Source organism: Pseudorca crassidens, chromosome 6 (assembly GCF_039906515.1).
Source record: "Pseudorca crassidens isolate mPseCra1 chromosome 6, mPseCra1.hap1, whole genome shotgun sequence".
Classification (NCBI taxonomy): domain Eukaryota; kingdom Metazoa; phylum Chordata; class Mammalia; order Artiodactyla; family Delphinidae; genus Pseudorca; species Pseudorca crassidens.
In genome coordinates, this window is record NC_090301.1 from 50340785 (window position 1) to 50359022 (window position 18238).

At 37.3% G+C, this 18238-nt stretch overlaps 1 protein-coding gene across 1 annotated transcript in view; it reads left to right on the forward strand.

Moving 5' to 3' along the window:
• Nucleotides 1-17930, forward strand: part of FRZB (frizzled related protein) — a 34255-nt gene extending 16325 nt beyond the window's left edge. The window contains exons 3-6 of the mRNA XM_067741277.1: nt 8480-8545; nt 12695-12899; nt 13247-13310; nt 16646-17930. Coding sequence (XP_067597378.1) covers nt 8480-8545; nt 12695-12899; nt 13247-13310; nt 16646-16762 — 452 coding nt within the window. The 3' untranslated portion in view covers nt 16763-17930. The remainder of the gene's footprint in view (nt 1-8479; nt 8546-12694; nt 12900-13246; nt 13311-16645) is intronic.
• The last annotated feature ends 308 nt before the right edge of the window (nt 17931-18238 follow it).

Consider the following 18238-nt stretch of genomic DNA (forward strand, 5'->3'; position numbering starts at 1 on the left):
CACTTCAGATCTCACAGGAGAAAACAGGCATATCACATTGGTTCTCTACATTTTGTATATCCTGAATGACTTGTGGATCCAGAAACCTTCTGAAAGACAGTTTATTTAAAAATTTCCTGTGACATAAATCCTAAAGGAATAAAACTAAATTTCCTTTTCATATTAATATAGTGTTAGTTCCCTCAATCTTAAGCAAGTCCCTTTTACAAAGTGCAAATTACTATGAATTGAGACCTTTATTACAATGTTCGAGGTTTGTTTTTTGAGCTAAATTAAGCGAATGTTAGTTTTGCTTTTTAAAGCCTGATTATATTACCTGAGTTCACCAATCAACTTCATTGCCTTTTCCACATACTGCTCTAATCCAAAATAGAATCTAATATGATATTTTTGCCCAATGTATACGTTTAGGAAATAAATATTATTTTAAACATGTAATGAACAGCTGCTAAGTCATGACACTTTGTATGGAAAAATGAAAGGAATTCATATAAGTATGAATTTTTATGTCAATGGTACTTACAGTAAAATGCACAATTCTTAACTCTATGGCACATTGACTTTTGACAAATGTATATACCCATGTAGCTGTCACCCAGATCCAGATAAAGAACATATCCATCACCCCTGAGAATTCCCTTGTGCCGAGTCAATCACCTACCCCAGCATGAGGTGAGCATAGGTCTGATTTTTATTACCATAAATTAATGTTTGTTCTTCAGCTTCATGGAAGTGGAATCATACAGTACATACTCTTTTGTGACTGGCTGCTTTTCTTTTTGTATAATGCTTTTGAGATTTACCCATTTAGTTCTGTGTATCATTTTATTGTGAAATAGTATGCCTGTGTGAGCATAATACCAATAGGATTTCTAAATTCGATTCTTTTTATACAGTTCCTCCCAAACTAAATGTAATCATCTAAATTAAGTTTCTATCTCTAGGAGAAAATTTAGCAAATTTTTATCCTCAAACTTATAGATCATTTTATTGTTAGAAAATTATCTCTTCTGTTTCATAAACTGCTCTTGAATTTGCATAAGTATCTTCCTTCCAATCTTTTTGGTTTGCTTATATATTACTACTACTACTAGCTAACATCCAATGAGTGATTAAGTACCAGGCTCTGTGCCAAATTCTTTATGTGAATTACTCTTTAAATTCTTACAATAACCCTCTGAGGTAGCCAGCATTAGTGTAGAAATGGGTTTTGTAACTTGCCCAAGGCCACATAAGTAGGAAGAGACAGAGATGGGATTTAAACTCATGTGCCCTTAATTTTGCCATACTCTTTAGCACTAACGTTTATTAGAATGGCCACATACATGATCATTTTGGCTCGCTAAGTTTGATCCTTCAAATTTTGGATGTGTACATAATAGTTCAAATGGACTTCCTACATCAGGAAAGAAATTAGCTTGGTGTACCTGAATCAAAATAGCAGAGTCAGGCACTACTGAAAAAAATCTGATCGCTTTGCTTACTTTTGGTAGTCACCGCAGTTCTGTAGGTGACAAGGAGCCTTGGGAAAATATTGCTTATCTTAATCATTAAATGGTCTTTACAAATGAGGGATTAAGATTCCCAGTGAATCTTGCACAAAAATAAGTCTGACATTTATGGTCTGTGGTGTGCTAGGTACTGTGAAAGGTATTTTATGTGTATTATCTCATTTAATTCTCTCAGTTATTCTGCAAGATACCACCTTTTAGATATTAAAAGTTGCAAAAATAGTAAGAGATGGAGCCTACATTCAAACCCAGCTGTGTCTCACAATAAAAGTCCATCCTTTTATAACCATGGTGTTTCCTGGACTCTGCCTCAGTGGTATAGATCTTCTTAGTGGTACAGATCAACATGGTTCCTGATTCTGTAAGAGATGCATTGTTGTTCTTTTTAAAATTTTTCCTTCATTATTGAGATCAGGACATTAGGGTTCTGTTTTTTTGTTTGTTTTATTTTTTCTTACTGCACCAGGAATAATAATATCCTCTAGATTTTCAATACAGTGTCCATTTCATGACTTGTAATTTTGGGAAGAGGGAAGGTGGTCCTAGGGGTGGAATCTAGGGATGTTTCACCATCTCTTTTTTTCTAGAAGGGTAGTGAAACTGACTTCCAGAAGGCCAAATGATACATTGCCCACCCTGCACTAAGCTCTATCTGTACACGTTCCATCACGGCACCCATCCCTGTTGCCATTTTGATGACTTTGATGATAAAGTAGATCATCCGTCTAGTGCATTGACTCCTTCACTTCACTAACCTGTTTGTTCTACCCCAGCCATCCACTTCCATGGGCACATTCTGTACCTTGCCATCTAGCAGTGATGCCAGCTCTGTAATCTTACTTTCAAGTATCCACTTCTTTGCCTACCATCTCTTTTCATTCCAGCAGATTTGCTTTAGTATCATCACTGCTAAAATGTTACTCCACTGGGACTACCTATTCATCATATACTGCTTACTATTATTGTTCAACCCTAACCTCCTTGTCTACCTGAGATTTCATAGTCTATTGTAATAATCATTCCCTTGAAAATACCCTCAATTCCCTTGCCTATCTTTTCTTCTGCCTTAGTCACCTGGCAAATTCTCAACTCCTGATGCTGGAGAAGATTACTTGGCTAGGGTGACTGGTTTTACTTTAAGTTCAAGACAAAATTCAAATACATGATTAACATTGCTTAGCAACCCTACCTTGTCTCTCTGGAAAGTTTGCCTTTCCACTCAATAAAATAACTGGGTTTTTTGTTTGTTTTTTTGTGGTACGCGGGCCTCTCACTGCTGTGGCCTCTCCCGTTGCGGAGCACAGGCTCCGGACGCTCAGGCTCAGCGGCCTTGAGCTCAGGGGCCCAGCCGCTCCGCGGTATGTGGGATCCTCCCGCACCGGGGCATGAACCCGTGTACCCTGCATCGGCAGGCGGACTCTCAACCACTGCGCCACCCGGGAAGCCCAAAATAACTCTTTTTATACTTTCTCTTCTCTCCTTACTCTTCCATACCCTGCTTCTCTTAGCCTCTCATTCCCTGCCGCTGATGACTTCATCCTTCAGTGAGAAAGTAAACGCCAACAGAGGGAACTCTCATCATCCCAGCAACAGATTTAGAAGCTGTCAACATCAGTACCCCTCTCTCCTTTTTCTTCTTGTGCAGTGGATAGAGTGTCCCTCTGGCTTTCACCCATGTTTTCCTTGCCAACTAAAAATTTTTTTTGGCCCCCCGGCATGCGCAATCTTAGTTCCCCAAGATCAAACCCACGCCCCCTGCAGTGGAAGCGCGGAGTCTTAACCACTGGGCTGCCAGGGAAGTCCCCTTGCCAACCGAATTTAATGGACCCCTTTCTCTCTTAAGTCATCTGAGCTTTGAGGGTGCTCTCCTCAAAGAGAGCTCTCCTTTTCTCTTGAAACACCATCTTCTTTCAGCTTTTTGACTCTATACTCTCCTGTATTTCTTCCCCATCTCTGGATGTGCCTTCTCAGTCTCCTTTATGGTCTTCTTCTTCACTGTCTTATGTATAAAGATGTAGTTCCTGCCTAGATAGCTACAGCTGATCTTTCAGGTTTCAAGCTTTAATGTCATTTCCTCAGAGGACTTTGAGGACCAGACTAGTTTAGGTCATCAAATTGTATGTTCTCACTGCACATTGTACTTTTCTTTCATAGGATGTATTACATATGAAAATAAATTATTTCGTGTGTAATTATTTGTTCAATGTCTGTATCCTATTCTGAATTGTCTGTATTGCTCATCAGGTGTCCTACATGCCTGGCACAGAGTTTGGCATGTAATAGACACCCAATAAATATTTGTAGAATGAATGAATTAATATGTAAGTGACTCAAAGGCTTCAACAAATGTTAGTTCTCTTTTCCTTTTCCATCTTATATTTAGAGAAGCATAGCTATCCCAGGGTTGTAGAGTCAGAAAACGCTATTTCTATAGAAGAAAGACAATTTTATGGTGTGATGGACATTGACATATGTTTAAAATTACTCAAGCCTGGTTCATGGACACCATTTATAGGCAATTGAAAATATAGATCTGGATCTCAGTAAAGAAGTCATAGTTAAGGATCATAACATTTTATTTTTTACATCTGTTTTAAAAATTGTTGTGGTCTGCTCCTATGTGTCTTAAAATGGAGCGAAGGTGGACAAGTGGGCTTTCAGGGTCAAATATAAAACATATAGTTCATTTGGTACAAATTAAAATTATTTAAACTCTGATCTGATTAGAGTCCGTCTTGAAAGAGTTATAATAGAAATTGTAATGCAAATAGAATTGTATTTTCTTTTTGAAAATAAATCTTGAGCACAGATCTAAGGCCTTTTCCTTAAAAAAAGCAGAAAAGTACTCACTAACAGATGGTAGTATTCCAAAGTCATGGTACATGAAAGGTTATAGGGGTTTTGGAATCTGCCAAAGTTAATTATAGTATTACAGCTCTGGAGAAGACCCAACAGAAGTCAATTTCAAACAAAGGTCAGGGTTAGTTAGAAAGTCATATCACACTTAAGCTTGAACTCAAACAAGGTTGCCTTAAATAGTTAAGGTCCGGTGAGTATCAAATTTCATAATTGTCAGGTACTTATAATTTTTAGACTTGTAAAATCATGGAACCCTTTAGAAAAGACTATTGTCTTTATGTATTTTCAATAAATGAGCTGATTCTTTTTTTATGTGTAAAAAAATGAATAAAGAAGGATGTGATGACTTCCCACTCAGAACTGTTTCTCAGAAGCCCCAGTGTTGAGACAGGGAAGATGTTCCTGGCTCAGGCACTGCAGTGCACCGTAGGGCAGCTCCCCTGAATTGCAGACCAGGTTCTGTGCAGCACTGGGCATGTTAATTTCACAAACTCCTATGTGTTCTAGGGTGGTAAACTCATGTTCATACTAGGATAATAAACAGTTTTCAGTTTCATTAGCAGAGGAGTAGGAGATCTTAGATTCTAGAAGAGTAGCTGAGAGAATCTAACTAGAGAATATGAGGGAAAGCTGCCCAAGAGAGTTTCCTGGTTGTGCTCCACAGATGCTTGTGAGATATAGGATTGCATGTTGTCCTGTGATTCAGGTTATATTTAATTCTAGACTTCGAGGTGAATGAATTGCTAATATTAAAACTTTCCCCACACTAGAAGAACTCCTTGTCACTTCTTTACTGTGTCACAGCCAACTCCTTTAAATTTTGCCGTATTTTTTCCTTAGATAAGAGCACCAAGGCAGTTCCTTTCCATGCTTTTCTTCTTAACAGTGGGATGCAAGCAAATCAATATCTAGTGGTCTTTTGTGCAAAGCTCAGTAAAATAATAGACCTGTGCCATTGGCAAGCTGGGGGAGGGACACTAGTGGCAAAATTATTGGTGAATTAAAGTAGGTATGATGATAATGCTACTGGCCCAATAAAAAGTCTGAGAAATCAACTATTGGTAGTAAAATAAAAAGAAGCTGTTGCAGTCTGATTTAGGGTGGCTGGTACAAAAAAGTGTAGTAAATAATGCATGCAGTGTATTCCTCTATGATTTTTTTTTTTTTTTTTTTTTGGCCATTTCCCAGTTCTTGGGCTTTTGGAGACATATATGTAGATGTGGGTAGAAATACTTTAGAAAAGGGATAATCTTCCAGATATGTTGATCTAAGATACACTTTTCATGAAAACCTTCAGATATGAATGTTTGAGTTGAGTTAGCATAAGTAAGTGAAAGTTCTTCTGTATTTGAGCCTTGTAGATATAAAATTCCACTCCTCCTTATTACTCTGTTATTTTTTGAGCTACTAGTTACTTCAACCAGACAGATATTTGCTGATAGCAAGAGCTAAGGTTTGGAGCATAGGAAAGTTTTCAAACATATAGTATGGCATTGCCACCTCTGAGGCCAGCAGGAGAAACAAGTGCATTGAGGAGGAACAAAATTTAGTCCCAAGAAAATAATTACTTAGGTCATTAGCTATTAGGAAAGAGACTAGCTAATACATGTAGTTGTACATATGAGTTTCAAGCTTTTTTTTTTTTTTTTTTTTCTGTACTCAGGCCTCTCACTGCTGTGGCCTCTCCCGTTGCAGAGCACAGGCTCCGGACGCGCAGGCTCAGTGGCCATGGCTCACGGGCCCAGCCGCTCCGCGGCATGTGGGATCTTCCCAGACCAGGGCACGAACCCGTGTCCCCTGCATCAGCAGGTGGACTCTCAACCACTGTGCCACCAGGGAAGCCCTTTAGTTGTACATATGGTTGTGGAAACACCTACTTGAAATCTTCCTAAATTGTTTTATGATATAATTTTTTTGAAAAATCTCTGCCTGGAAAGTGTTTTAGAATCCATTTTTTATGCTTCAAGCAAAGCTATATGGTAACAACAACATATTAGATGCAATCCAGTAACAGCTGGTGTATTTTTGCCAAGAATTTTTCATTAGAACATGTGCAATTTTCTGAAGAATTACAAATATGTAGATAATTTATCTACATTCATTATTTTTAATGAATAAATATCTATTCATTAATAAATAAATAAATATCTATTTTTAAAGAGATAGAAAAGCATAAGTGAATTGGGAGATTGGGATTGACATATATACACTAATATGTATAAAATAGATAACTAATAAGAACCTGCTGTATAGCACAGGGAACTCCACTTCACTGTATAGTAGAAATTAACACAACATTGTAAAACAACTATACCCCAATAAAAAAAAATTTTTTAATTAAAAAAATATAAAGAGGTAGAAAAGCATAAATCCATATCTATATATGGGTGAGGATAATTTGTAAGTCAAAGACCATAACATATATTTCTTCAGAAATAATGTCAATCTCAAGAATATCTCTTTTAAAAATGTGTAATATTTTGGTACAAAATAAAACAATAGAACTAGATAACTTTCTATTCTGTTTTAAATGGGAATACAAATGTTTTGCTAATAAGAAAGTTATTTTTTGAAGAGTCTTCTTCAAAATAGCAACCAGCACTGATGTTACATATGGTTTATTGAGCTGAGATTGTTCTTCCACAAAAACAGTGTTAAAAATTATCTGCAGAACAAGAGAATTGCTGTGTGTAGCCCTGAGGACATCCTCACTTCTCTCCTGGGTGAGAACAACAGTGCTGCTGCTTCTGCTTTGGAGACCAGCACCTGTCCCCAGTAGAGACGCTTATTTCTAGAATTGAAAATCGGGTAGTGAGGTGTTACATCCCTTGGGACTACTACTTCAAAGCATGTTATCTGTGAGTTCAACTGGAAATAACATTTATTTTGATTAGAAAACACAATGTCAAATGGTCAAGGAAAGCTTCTGCCTTTTATTAGTCTCCATGCTAACATAAAACACTTTTTAAACAAAAATTTTTTGTTGGCTTCTTTTCTGTGGTTCATGTGTTCATTTTTCCTTTTTCTGTGTGAAAATAGAAGAAACACATACCATACCATTTCATCTTCAATGACGCTTTCTTTCTCAAAGAAATCTTTACATAAACTAAAATGCTTTCTAAGGTAATTGTGTATTATTTCCTATTTTTATATTGACTTTAATGACTAAGAATTTACTATGATGTATATATATTATGATGTATGATGTATATATATTGTGTATTTCTTAGCTAAGTAATCTATAAACAATATAGTAATCCACTCTCCAAGATGTTAAATGATTTATCCAATACATGAAACATTTTGAGATAATTACGTTTATTACATACACCTGTATTATGTCACATAGAATATGTGTTCTGGTCACCACTGACCAGATATTTAAAAAGCACAGAACTTCTCATTTTGAAATATGTATCTAGTAATTTCCGCCAATAAACATAAAAATACCATTGAGTTTAATAGCAGTTATTCTGCCTGTAGAAGGTAGTCATGATAATCACTATGGTGTACACCTGAAACAAGTATAATATTGTAACTCATTTATACTTCAGTTAAAAATTTAAAAAGTAAAAATTAAATAAAAAAGAAGGAACTCATGCCTCTTCAATAAGTTCACTGGGTTATAACAATACCTGCTTATCTCACTGAGTTGCTTTTAGATCCGGAAACTAATATTTGGAGGGGTGCTGTGTAACCTGTAAAATGTCCATGAATGCAAGTGATCTTGCACAGGGGTAAACCAGTTACCTGAGCATAAGCATAAATTGCCTCTCAGTTGGCATTGATTCTTCTGCCACAAGCACTAAGCATGTCTCTTTCAGGACTCTGGAGTCATGCTCTCCTCCTGCATGGTGATGAAGTGTTTCCTCAGGATCTGGGTGGTTTGTTGGAGAATGGGAACTTATGAGCATTTGACACTGAATAAGAGGCTATGTATCTAGAATAAACGTGAATGTAGTTCCAGGAGAAAGAGACCAGACATGTAGAATTACTAAGAGCCTCCTTGCTACCGAACTTGGATCTAATATTACCAAAAAATGTGCATAAACAAAAGAAAGCTGATGTTGAAGTTTTGCTTATAATAGATAAAATGTTATATTTTTTAGAACGCTGCAAATGTAAACCTATCAGAGCTACACAGAAGACCTATTTCCGAAACAATTACAACTATGGTAAGGATAACTTCATGATTGATTTATAAACTGCTGAGTTAAGAAAGGATGTGTCTGTGTGTGTAAATAAGAATGAGGCTTAAAAACAAACAAGGACAACTTTTTTTTAAATTGATTTATTTAATTGATTTTTTTTTTTTGGCTGCATTGGGTCTTCATTGCTGTGTGTGGGCTTTCTCTGGTTGCCCCGAGTGGGGGCTCCGTGGGGTGTGCAGGCTTCTCGTTGCCGTGGCTTCTCTTGTCGTGGAGCACAAGCTCTAGGCGCACGGGCTTCAGTAGTTGTGGCACACGGGCTCAGTAGTTGTGGCTCACGGGCTCTAGAGCGCAGGCTCAGTAATTGTGGTGCACCGGCTTAGTTGCTCCACGGCATTTGGAATCTTCCCGGACCAGGGCTCAAACCCGTGTCCCCTGCATTGGCAGGTGGGTTCTTAACCACTGCACCACCAGGGTAGCCCCAACAAGGACAACTTTTAAGAGCAAATTCTCCCTGTTCCAAACAACTGAACGGTCTCATAAGGGGACCATTGTCAACAAATGCTTGATTTTTTTGAAGCATATCAGGCAGCATTGCTGGCATCTTAGAACCATGCAGTTAAGTACACAGAGATACATTTCAAAACAGATGGGAGGGACTCTTTCCTTTCTGACGGGCCAGGGAGGATCTGGAGCTGCAATGGGTCATCAGTTGTGATTTACGGGGGTGAACAGTAAGTGGGGTAAACAGAGGAGCACTTCAATGTGTTATGAGTGGTTAAAAGAATCAAGCTGGGTTTCTTCAGTCTAACTCATGGAAAACATTGACAGAGTTGGAAAGTAACACAAGTTGTTAGTATTCAATTAAGGAAATGTTTTGTTATCTAGACTGACCTAGACATGTGGTATTCTGATAAACAAAATATTAATTGAAGAGCTACAAATCTAAATGTACCTGACAAATTTAACTGGAGGAGGAAAAAGCCTGCTGCCTCTGTGCCAAGTACTGTGTTAGGCGGTTTCTATACACTATCTTATGTGATTTTCTCAACTGCGCCATGAGACGTTCTATTATCCTTATTTTATCAATGATTATTGAACCTAAGTTGTCTTTCCTTTGATTATTCAGAATTACTTTTGGATACTGGGATGCTTCAGAGTCACAAATATCAATTACTGCTATATTTCAAAGGGTCAATTAATAGAGTTTTCCAGTTGATAAAATAAGGAACAAATCAGTATTTGCTGTATTCCATAGGCATTTTATTATGATTTTCCCCCTGTGGCATTTATGAGATTAATAAAGTTCATGTTACTGTCTCTGTCGATGCTGAGTAAATGAATAAACATGGCAATTAAATAGATTTTTAAATGCACCTACATTATTAAAATGAGGGCTTTATTATTGAGTTTACATGCCCTACTTTAGAGAATATAGGACATACACGGCACACTTATCCTGCTTTTATAATTTTGGGAATTGGATGGAGAGAAATGGGTAAATCTCTGTAAGAGTAATCTTTGATATCTTTGGGAATACTGTGTATTGAAAGGTATCAAGTAAAAGATTCAGTGTACTTAAATCTCTTTAAAATAAATATACCTAGTTTCTCAAGTTTTTCTTCAACGGAATCAATTTTTATTTTTTGTTTACTAACATCTTTAGAGGAATCTATAGTTTCTCTTAGCCAATGGTAGACACACTTTCCAAGGTTGAAATGTTTACCTGGCTGCTCATCTGAGGACCCTCTCCTCTACAAAGTGATATGAGATATCACAAGAAAAAGGAAGTCTTAATTTTTAGGAGATTAGCTTTGTAAGACTGAAAAATGCTATATGAACTTTTAAGTACGGTTATATTAAAAACAAAAGCATGATAGAAATTTTATATTGGGGAATTTTAGTTGAATTTATATTTATTTTACTTATTAATTTTTACTATACCCAACCTTCTTAGTGCTGCAGTGGTTAGTGCTGCTATTTTTGTTAAAAGATAAAATACTACTGGGTACAAGTCAGGGGAAGAGAAAATCAGCAACGAGGTAGCTGAGTGAAAATTACAACCGAAAATGGGATACAGAGCACAGTTAATGGAAAAAAGATAATTTCTTTCTCATAGCCAAACAATAACTAGATTGCCCATAGTTTAAGGATTTTCACTTGTCTGAGGCTTACTCAGAGATTCTCTGGGGAAGGCAGGCACTGAAATGATTAAATAGAAGGAAAAACCCTGCAAAGAAAATACATTTTAAATTCCAAAATATGTTGATTTTTGTCTTTCTTAAATATCTACATGTGTCTACTGAGAAAACAAAGTGGGGGTGGGAGCATTTGATAATTCAGATAAAACCTCTGCTTCATTCAGATTAATTCAGTTTAAAGCTCTTGAGCTTTAACAAAATTGCTTGAATAATAAAGTAAGTCTTGTAGAGAGATATTTATTTTGGAGTGGGTACATGTGCTAAAAATTTCTAATGAAAATAGTAGACACACCGGGTAAATAAATCATTAGTTTGAGAAGGTTTGCACAGTTCACTAATCTGTGATAGTTGATGAATGCTGTGAAGCACATTCACATAAGCCAGGACGCACAAAAATGTCTGCTAGCTGGGGTTGTGAATCTATCATCTGATTCTCCCAAATGACATTTCAAAAAGGGCAATCTTATCTTTTGTTAAAATAAGAGTAGAACACTAATAAAAAGGGACTCCTTCACTCACAAATCACACCAAGCAGGGACAGCTGGGCAGTTACATTTTGTTTAGTATAAGCTCTCATACTTGAGACAACTAGTTCTCTGAAGATTGAAGTACCTGTGAAGCAAAAATGAGGTTTTGTCCTAAAGTTTTCAGAATTAGTAGCTTAATTTTTATTGTATGTGTCTTGTACTGGTGGAATGTTATTGAATAAGTTTCTGTATGGAATTGGGGCATTGATGGGAGGCAATGGCTTATTAGCTGGCTTTATATTTTCACGGATTACTTTTTTCTTTGTAGTTCAAAACCCCTAAAATATGTGGGAAGGGACTCAGATGAAGGTAGTTTACAGATATATGCCTAAGAGGCTTTCAAAAAGTACATTCATTTGGATATGTTGTGTTTTCCTGTGTATAATATCCATGGATATTGAACTAGAGCAATGAGGCTGCCTGGTCAAAAGCCACTGGGTTCTTACTAATTGACATTTTTGCTTCTTCTTAGGCTTTTTCAAACTCCCCCTTTAGGAAAAAAAAAGTAAAAAGCTCATTTACCAGAAGTAGGAATCTAAAGAATTTGGCTCTTCCAAAGGAGAGAAATACAGAAAAGAAGGAGAACTGTACTTTCTAGATTCTGAGTCAAATACTTTGACTTTGCAACTGAATTAGTTTTAAGGCAGTTTGTCTTTATATTGAGAAGTCAAGCCGAGTCTTATATAAGTTGGATGCTAGAATATCCCTTGAAAGAGGTAAATTAATGCAATTGACATATTAGACCACATTCCATAGCACATGAGTGGCGACAGTTTTTATTCAAAAAGAAAATGCAGTATACCTAAAGGAGGGTATGAAAGATAATCTATACTGAAACAAAGGAAGAAAGGAGCAGATGTCTGAACAGTGAGCTAAGATGAGGAAGGTGGAAGGATCGAAGAACAAGCTTGGGGACACCGTAGAACAGAACAACTTTATGACGCTAAAGAAAACCCCAACTCTTTAGAAAATCTGTTAATGGACCCTATAGAAGAATGCTGACAAAGCAACAAAGAATATTTAAGTACTAGGTCTTTACATATAGTGAAATTAATATAGTTTAAATTCTTCTTGGCACCGTTGAAACTGCACATATACATATACACACATCCAAAATGAAATTTTGAAGGAAAATTACATCCAGATTCAATCTTTGATTATCTAAATGGTTTCTCACCATGAAATACATGCACACATGTATGCTTATATACACACAAATATAAACTTACATGCAAAGGGGATCAGGGCTGAACATTAAGGGGGCAGGTGTGTTGTGTAGTGTGTCACTCACTACTGTCTAAGGTGAAAATATATGGTTGACTTTTCCTCTCTATTCTTTGAGCATTAAGTGGATATGAATTGACTAGAAAGAAGCCTATGTGTCTTTTTTGAATGGCGTGCCTATTGTGTATCATATTACCACATCAGCTTTATTGTCTTTTATCCAGTCATTCGGGCTAAAGTTAAAGAAGTGAAGATCAAGTGCCATGATGTGACTGCAGTAGTGGAGGTGAAGGAGATTTTAAAGGCTTCTCTGGTAAACATTCCAAGGGACACTGTTAACCTTTACACCAGCTCTGGTTGCCTGTGTCCTCCACTTAACGTCAATGAAGAGTATCTCATCATGGGCTATGAAGATGAGGAACGCTCCAGGTAATTCACTCCTTAAGGATTCAGAATAATGACTCCTGGGTTCTTACTTTGGGATCTGTCTACCTTCTGAGGGATTAAAGATCAGTTTTAGTTGGATCCTTCAATTTCATGTATTGGATACAAAAGTATATGTGGGAAATTTGTGGGTGTGCATTTTTCTGGGGAGAGGGATCATAGCTTCATTTGTTCTTAGAGGGGTCCATGACTCCCAATTAGTTAGAATTACTGTTCTAAAACTTGGCTGTCCTAGTCTAGTATAAACAGTAAGTCTTTCTGACAATGATCCCTTGTACTTTTCAGTAATATATTTTAATGTTTCAAAAATGGTTGCTTCTTTAAAAATATAGATTACTGTTGGTGGAAGGTTCTATTGCTGAGAAATGGAAGGATCGACTTGGTAAAAAAGTTAAGGTAAGCCTAAATTTTATGTTCAAAATGATAAACAGAAAATAAAAGTAGAAAGACAGTCATTTAAACAAAATAGCTGCCCTCAACTTCATGAGAAATATTAAAACCTGATACATATATACTTAATATTCCAAGAACTGAGTTTGTCTGTAATGTCTGTTTCGTTTAAGGAGCAAATTCTCTGTGTGTGTATCAGAGATCTAACTACAGCTGTCTAACTTCCCACCATGGGAAGTCTAGCTGTAGTTAGGCCAGCTGGCCACCTTCCTCATCTTAGCTCACTGTTCAGTGAGCTCCGGTGGCTCCACATTATCATTAGGGCTCCAGGCTCCCTCTAGCTTATGGATCGGTCATTTTCAAAGATATTGCTTCCATATTCAAGGTTAGCTGGACGTCACAGGATGGCTGCCCTACCTCCACATCACACCTACATTTCAGGGAGAAAGAAAAGGGAGGTAAAAATAGATTCCAAGCATCCTACCTAGCAATTTTACTTTTAGGACTGGGTCTCCTGTCCATCCCTAGCTGCAAGAGAAGCTGGAAAATGTAGTTTTTTTAGCTGAATATGTTGGTTCCTTGAACAATTGCAGTTCTGTGAGTCAGAGAAGAAGGGGAGAATAAAGCTTGGGTACAAAACTGCCAATATTGTCCCAATGCGTAGGCACCAGTTCCTATGTACAAGGTGCAGCCACATTCATCTGTATATAAGAGATCTGACCAAATTAGGTCCTTAGAGCAGAAACATAGCTTTATTGTTTTCTTTTTTTTTTTTTTTTTTTTTGCGGTACGCGGGCCTCTCACTGTTGTGGCCTCTCCCGTTGTGGAGCACAGGCTCCGGACGCGCAGGCTCAGTGGCCATGGCTCACGGGCCCAGCCGCTCTGCGGCGTGTGGGATCTTCCTGGACCGGGGCACGAACCCGCATCCCCTGCATGGGCAGGCGGACTCTCAACCACTGCGCCACCAGGGAAGCCCCATAGCTTTATTTTTAAGCCAATGACTCTTAGATTCTGTAAGTGATGCATTTTTTAAAAAATCACAGTAAATCACCTTATTATAGAAGGTTCCGTTTCCTCTTACTAAGCAAATCTGTGTGTGTGTGTGTGTGTGTGTGTGTGTGTGTGTGTGTGTGTGTGTGTGTGTGTGTGTGTGTGTGTGTGTGTGTGTGTGTGTGTGTGTGTGTGTGTGTAGTGGGCAAAAAGGGGGGGAGGGGAGAGTGGGAATTGTACCAAACATAATATATCCTCTTCCCTCTGAGTCTGAAGGCTTGGGAAACATTTACAAGTGTAAGTTAAACACCCCCAGGCAGTTTATCTTATACACCTGGTACTTGACACAGCAGATACATTTCAGTTTAAGTGACCTACGAGAAACGTAGAGGGCATTATTTTGCAGGGAGAAAATACCCTCCAGAAAGCTATCCCTCCCCCCCCCCCACTCCAGTATTTTGTCAAAAGTGAGATGTATTTCAAGTTCAGACTCATGAGAATTCTCTATTTGTATCTCTTTTCAATTTGTTTGCTGTCTGTTAAAAAGTAGCTCTTCTTCAGTGTATTGGAATCTCTTACTGTCCTTTTAATTCCGTTTTCTGCTTGCTAATGCAGAACAGGAATTTGTCCTAAATTCCTGTACCAGTTGGAAGAGCTTTCAACATCATTGCTGCAAAGCATATAACACGGCTTGCTGCTTCTCTTTTGGTACCAAAACAATTATCATCGTGTAAAGACCCAGGACACATGGCGTGTTTGTCCTTTTTCTTAGTAAGGCAAAGATATTTTCCATTGCTTTCTACAGGGAACTCACAGTTATTATTGTGAACTCATTTATATTTTCAGTCTGGATTTAAACATACTGAAGGGAAGAAATAACTTGAACAATTTTTAATTCATACACAGAACTCAGGGTTAAAGACCATGAATGGGAAACCTCTTTTGGCTAGAATTACTGAGATCCTTACTGTAGTTTTCCAGTCCGTTCTGAAGATGTAAAAAAGAGTTTTATGGAGGATACTGTTTTTTTTTAAAATAAGAGTTGTCCTTTTCGGCTGATTTTTTTTTTTGCGCTCAGGGATAGATCAAGAATTAAATAAAGACTTTTATGGTTTTGCAATGCAAATTTTTTTTTTAAACCTAAGTCTCTGTAATAGCAGGTTGTTCAAATCAAGATATTTGGCCTGCCTTAGGGAGCTGAAATTCAGACTTTTTTTTTTTAATATGAAAATCCAATAAGATTGTGGAGTTAAGTGTGCTAAAATGAAGAATTACTTTCAGTAATTTCAGTAATTGAAAATAGAGAATTTGTTATCTACTAAGAGTTTTATACATTTTTCATCTGTGAATCTTCAGAACACTAAGCAGATGCTAGAATTAATTCTAATATGTAAATGATAAGGTCTAGTAAGTCCAAGAATCTTCGAATGGTAACTGATGGAGTTAGAATTTGAACTTGGGCCATCTGACATTAGCTCCTTGCTGCTCAAAGTGTGGTCCCTGGACCAGCAACACTGGTATCACCTGGGAGCCTGTTAGGTATGAAAATCTTAGGCCCCATCCCAGACCCACTGAATGAGGATCTGCAATTTTAACAAGATCTCCAAGTTATTTCTATATTCATTGAAGTTTAAGAAGTACTGCTATAGCCCTTATTCTTATTTACTACCTGTAATACCATAATATAGCTTCCTTTTAAATTATTATATTCAATAATGTAAACATTATTGAAATTGTTAATATGAAATATTAATAAGCTTGATTGTAGTTATTAGAAACATTGGTGATGTCTGCTTTGTAAAACGTAGAATGAGGGCAGAACTTTGTTCTGTTTTGTTGCACTTGGTAGATATTATTTAGGAAATATTTATAAGGAACTCTACCCCCTCCCCCCATTTTCATTTTTTTCACCGCTCAAATCACACAGGTTTAAAAGGCTGTGTTTTTACAAGTCATAAGAGAGGAAAATAAAAAGTAGCCCTTTCTTCAAATTCTCTATGTAAATCTTCCATTTGTTGGTCACCCATGAAGTACTAGACTTGTGTATGTTACCTCAGGAAATACCCACAGATATCAATGTATATTTGTGTCACTGTTTATTTTAAGTTAAAGATTTGATATGAAAGCATTACTGATACAAGTGGCCAATTTTGTGCTTTTTCAAATAAAAGAATTATGTTTACATAGCATCCATCTCATTGTTACCCTGGGATATAGATTTTTATACTTTTGGAAAAGTAGTAAAATGCTTTTGAGATCTGATTTTGCAGTCTTACTCAGTTGTTAGAATAATAGAAGTGATGACCCTGGTAATATGTGCTTGTGACCGTTTTCTGTTTTAAATTTCACAGCGCTGGGATATGAAGCTCCGTCATCTTGGACTGAATAAAAGTGATTCTAGCCATAGTGATTCCACTCAGAGTCAGAAGTCTGGTAGGAACTCTAACTCCCGGCAGGCACGCAACTAAATCCTGAAATGCAGAAAATCCTCAGTGGACTTCCTATTAAGACTTGCGTTGCTGGACTAGCAAAGGAAAATTGCACTATTGCACGTCATATTCTATTTTTTAACCACAAAAATCAGGTGGTAACTGATATTACTTCTATTTTTTCTTTTATTTTCTGCTTTTCTCCTACCCTCCATCCCTACCCCCCTTTTTTGTGGTCTGGGTGCAGATCCTTAAATATATTATATGTATTCTGTTTCACTAATCATGGGAAAACTGTCCTTTGCAATAATAATAAATTAAACATATTGATACCAGGGCCTCTTTGCTGGAGTAAATGTTAATTTACTGTTCTGCACCCAGATTGGGAATGCAATATTGGATGCAAAGAGAGATTTCTGGTATACACAGAAAGCTAGATAGGCTGTAAGGCATACTTTGCTGATCTAATTACAGCCTCATTTTTGCATGCCTTTTGGGCATTCTCCTCACGCTTAGAAAGTTCTAAATGTTTATAAAGGTAAAATGGCAGTTTGAAATCAAATGCCACACAGGCAAAGTGATCAAGCACCAGGAAGCATTTATGAGGAAACGACACGCAAGACGAATTATTTGCAAGATTGGCAGGAAGCAAAATAAACAGTGTTAGGAGCTGGGGAAAGAGCATTTTGCCTGATCGAGAAGCACAACTGAAACCAGTAGCTGTTGGGGTGTTAACAGCAGTGTTTCTCTTTTGGCAACACATTCGATTTGTTTGTGAATATATTAATCAGCATTAGGGAAGTGAATTATAACCAGACATCAGCTGTTATCAGCATGGCTCTGTTTAATCTGCTTCCTTTTAGATAACCCCACTGGTGTAAGTCTTTTTCTTCTTCTTCTTTTAAAATAAATCTCACTTGCTGCATTTGACCAGGAAAAGAAAGTGTGTATGCATATGCACCAGGGTGTTATTTTTTTAAAGATATGGGGCTCTCTAAAATGCTGTAGTTGCAGGATGGTAAAATGTGCAAGATTCTGGGTGTGGGTGTGTCTGTGTGTGTTAGCGTGGGGTGTGTGTCCGTACACTCACACCCAAGCTGAACTGAATTACAGGCCTGTGCAGTGGCCTGCACTTTATCATTTGGATTTGTGCTGTTTAATGCTCAGTAAAATATGCTTAATAAAAGGAATGATGGTGGTCAGGAGAGAGGTGATTCTGACTTTTGAAACAAATGCTCATTCTCATTACCCAAGCTGCAGTGGGGTCCCCCAGGGACCATGGGGAACAAATGATGCTCTCACTTCTTCCTCTAGCAGGGGTTCTTTAGAGCCTGTGCCCATCACTTGACAGTCTCATTCTCTTAAATTTACATATTTGATATTAGTATTAATAGAACCAAATTTCTGAGCTGTGGTATGCTGAAAAGAAAACACTTATGAAGCAAATGGTGCTGTTTCCTTCTACAAAGACAAACATGCAAGAATGAAATTCATTCCTGAACAAAAGTTTCCTAA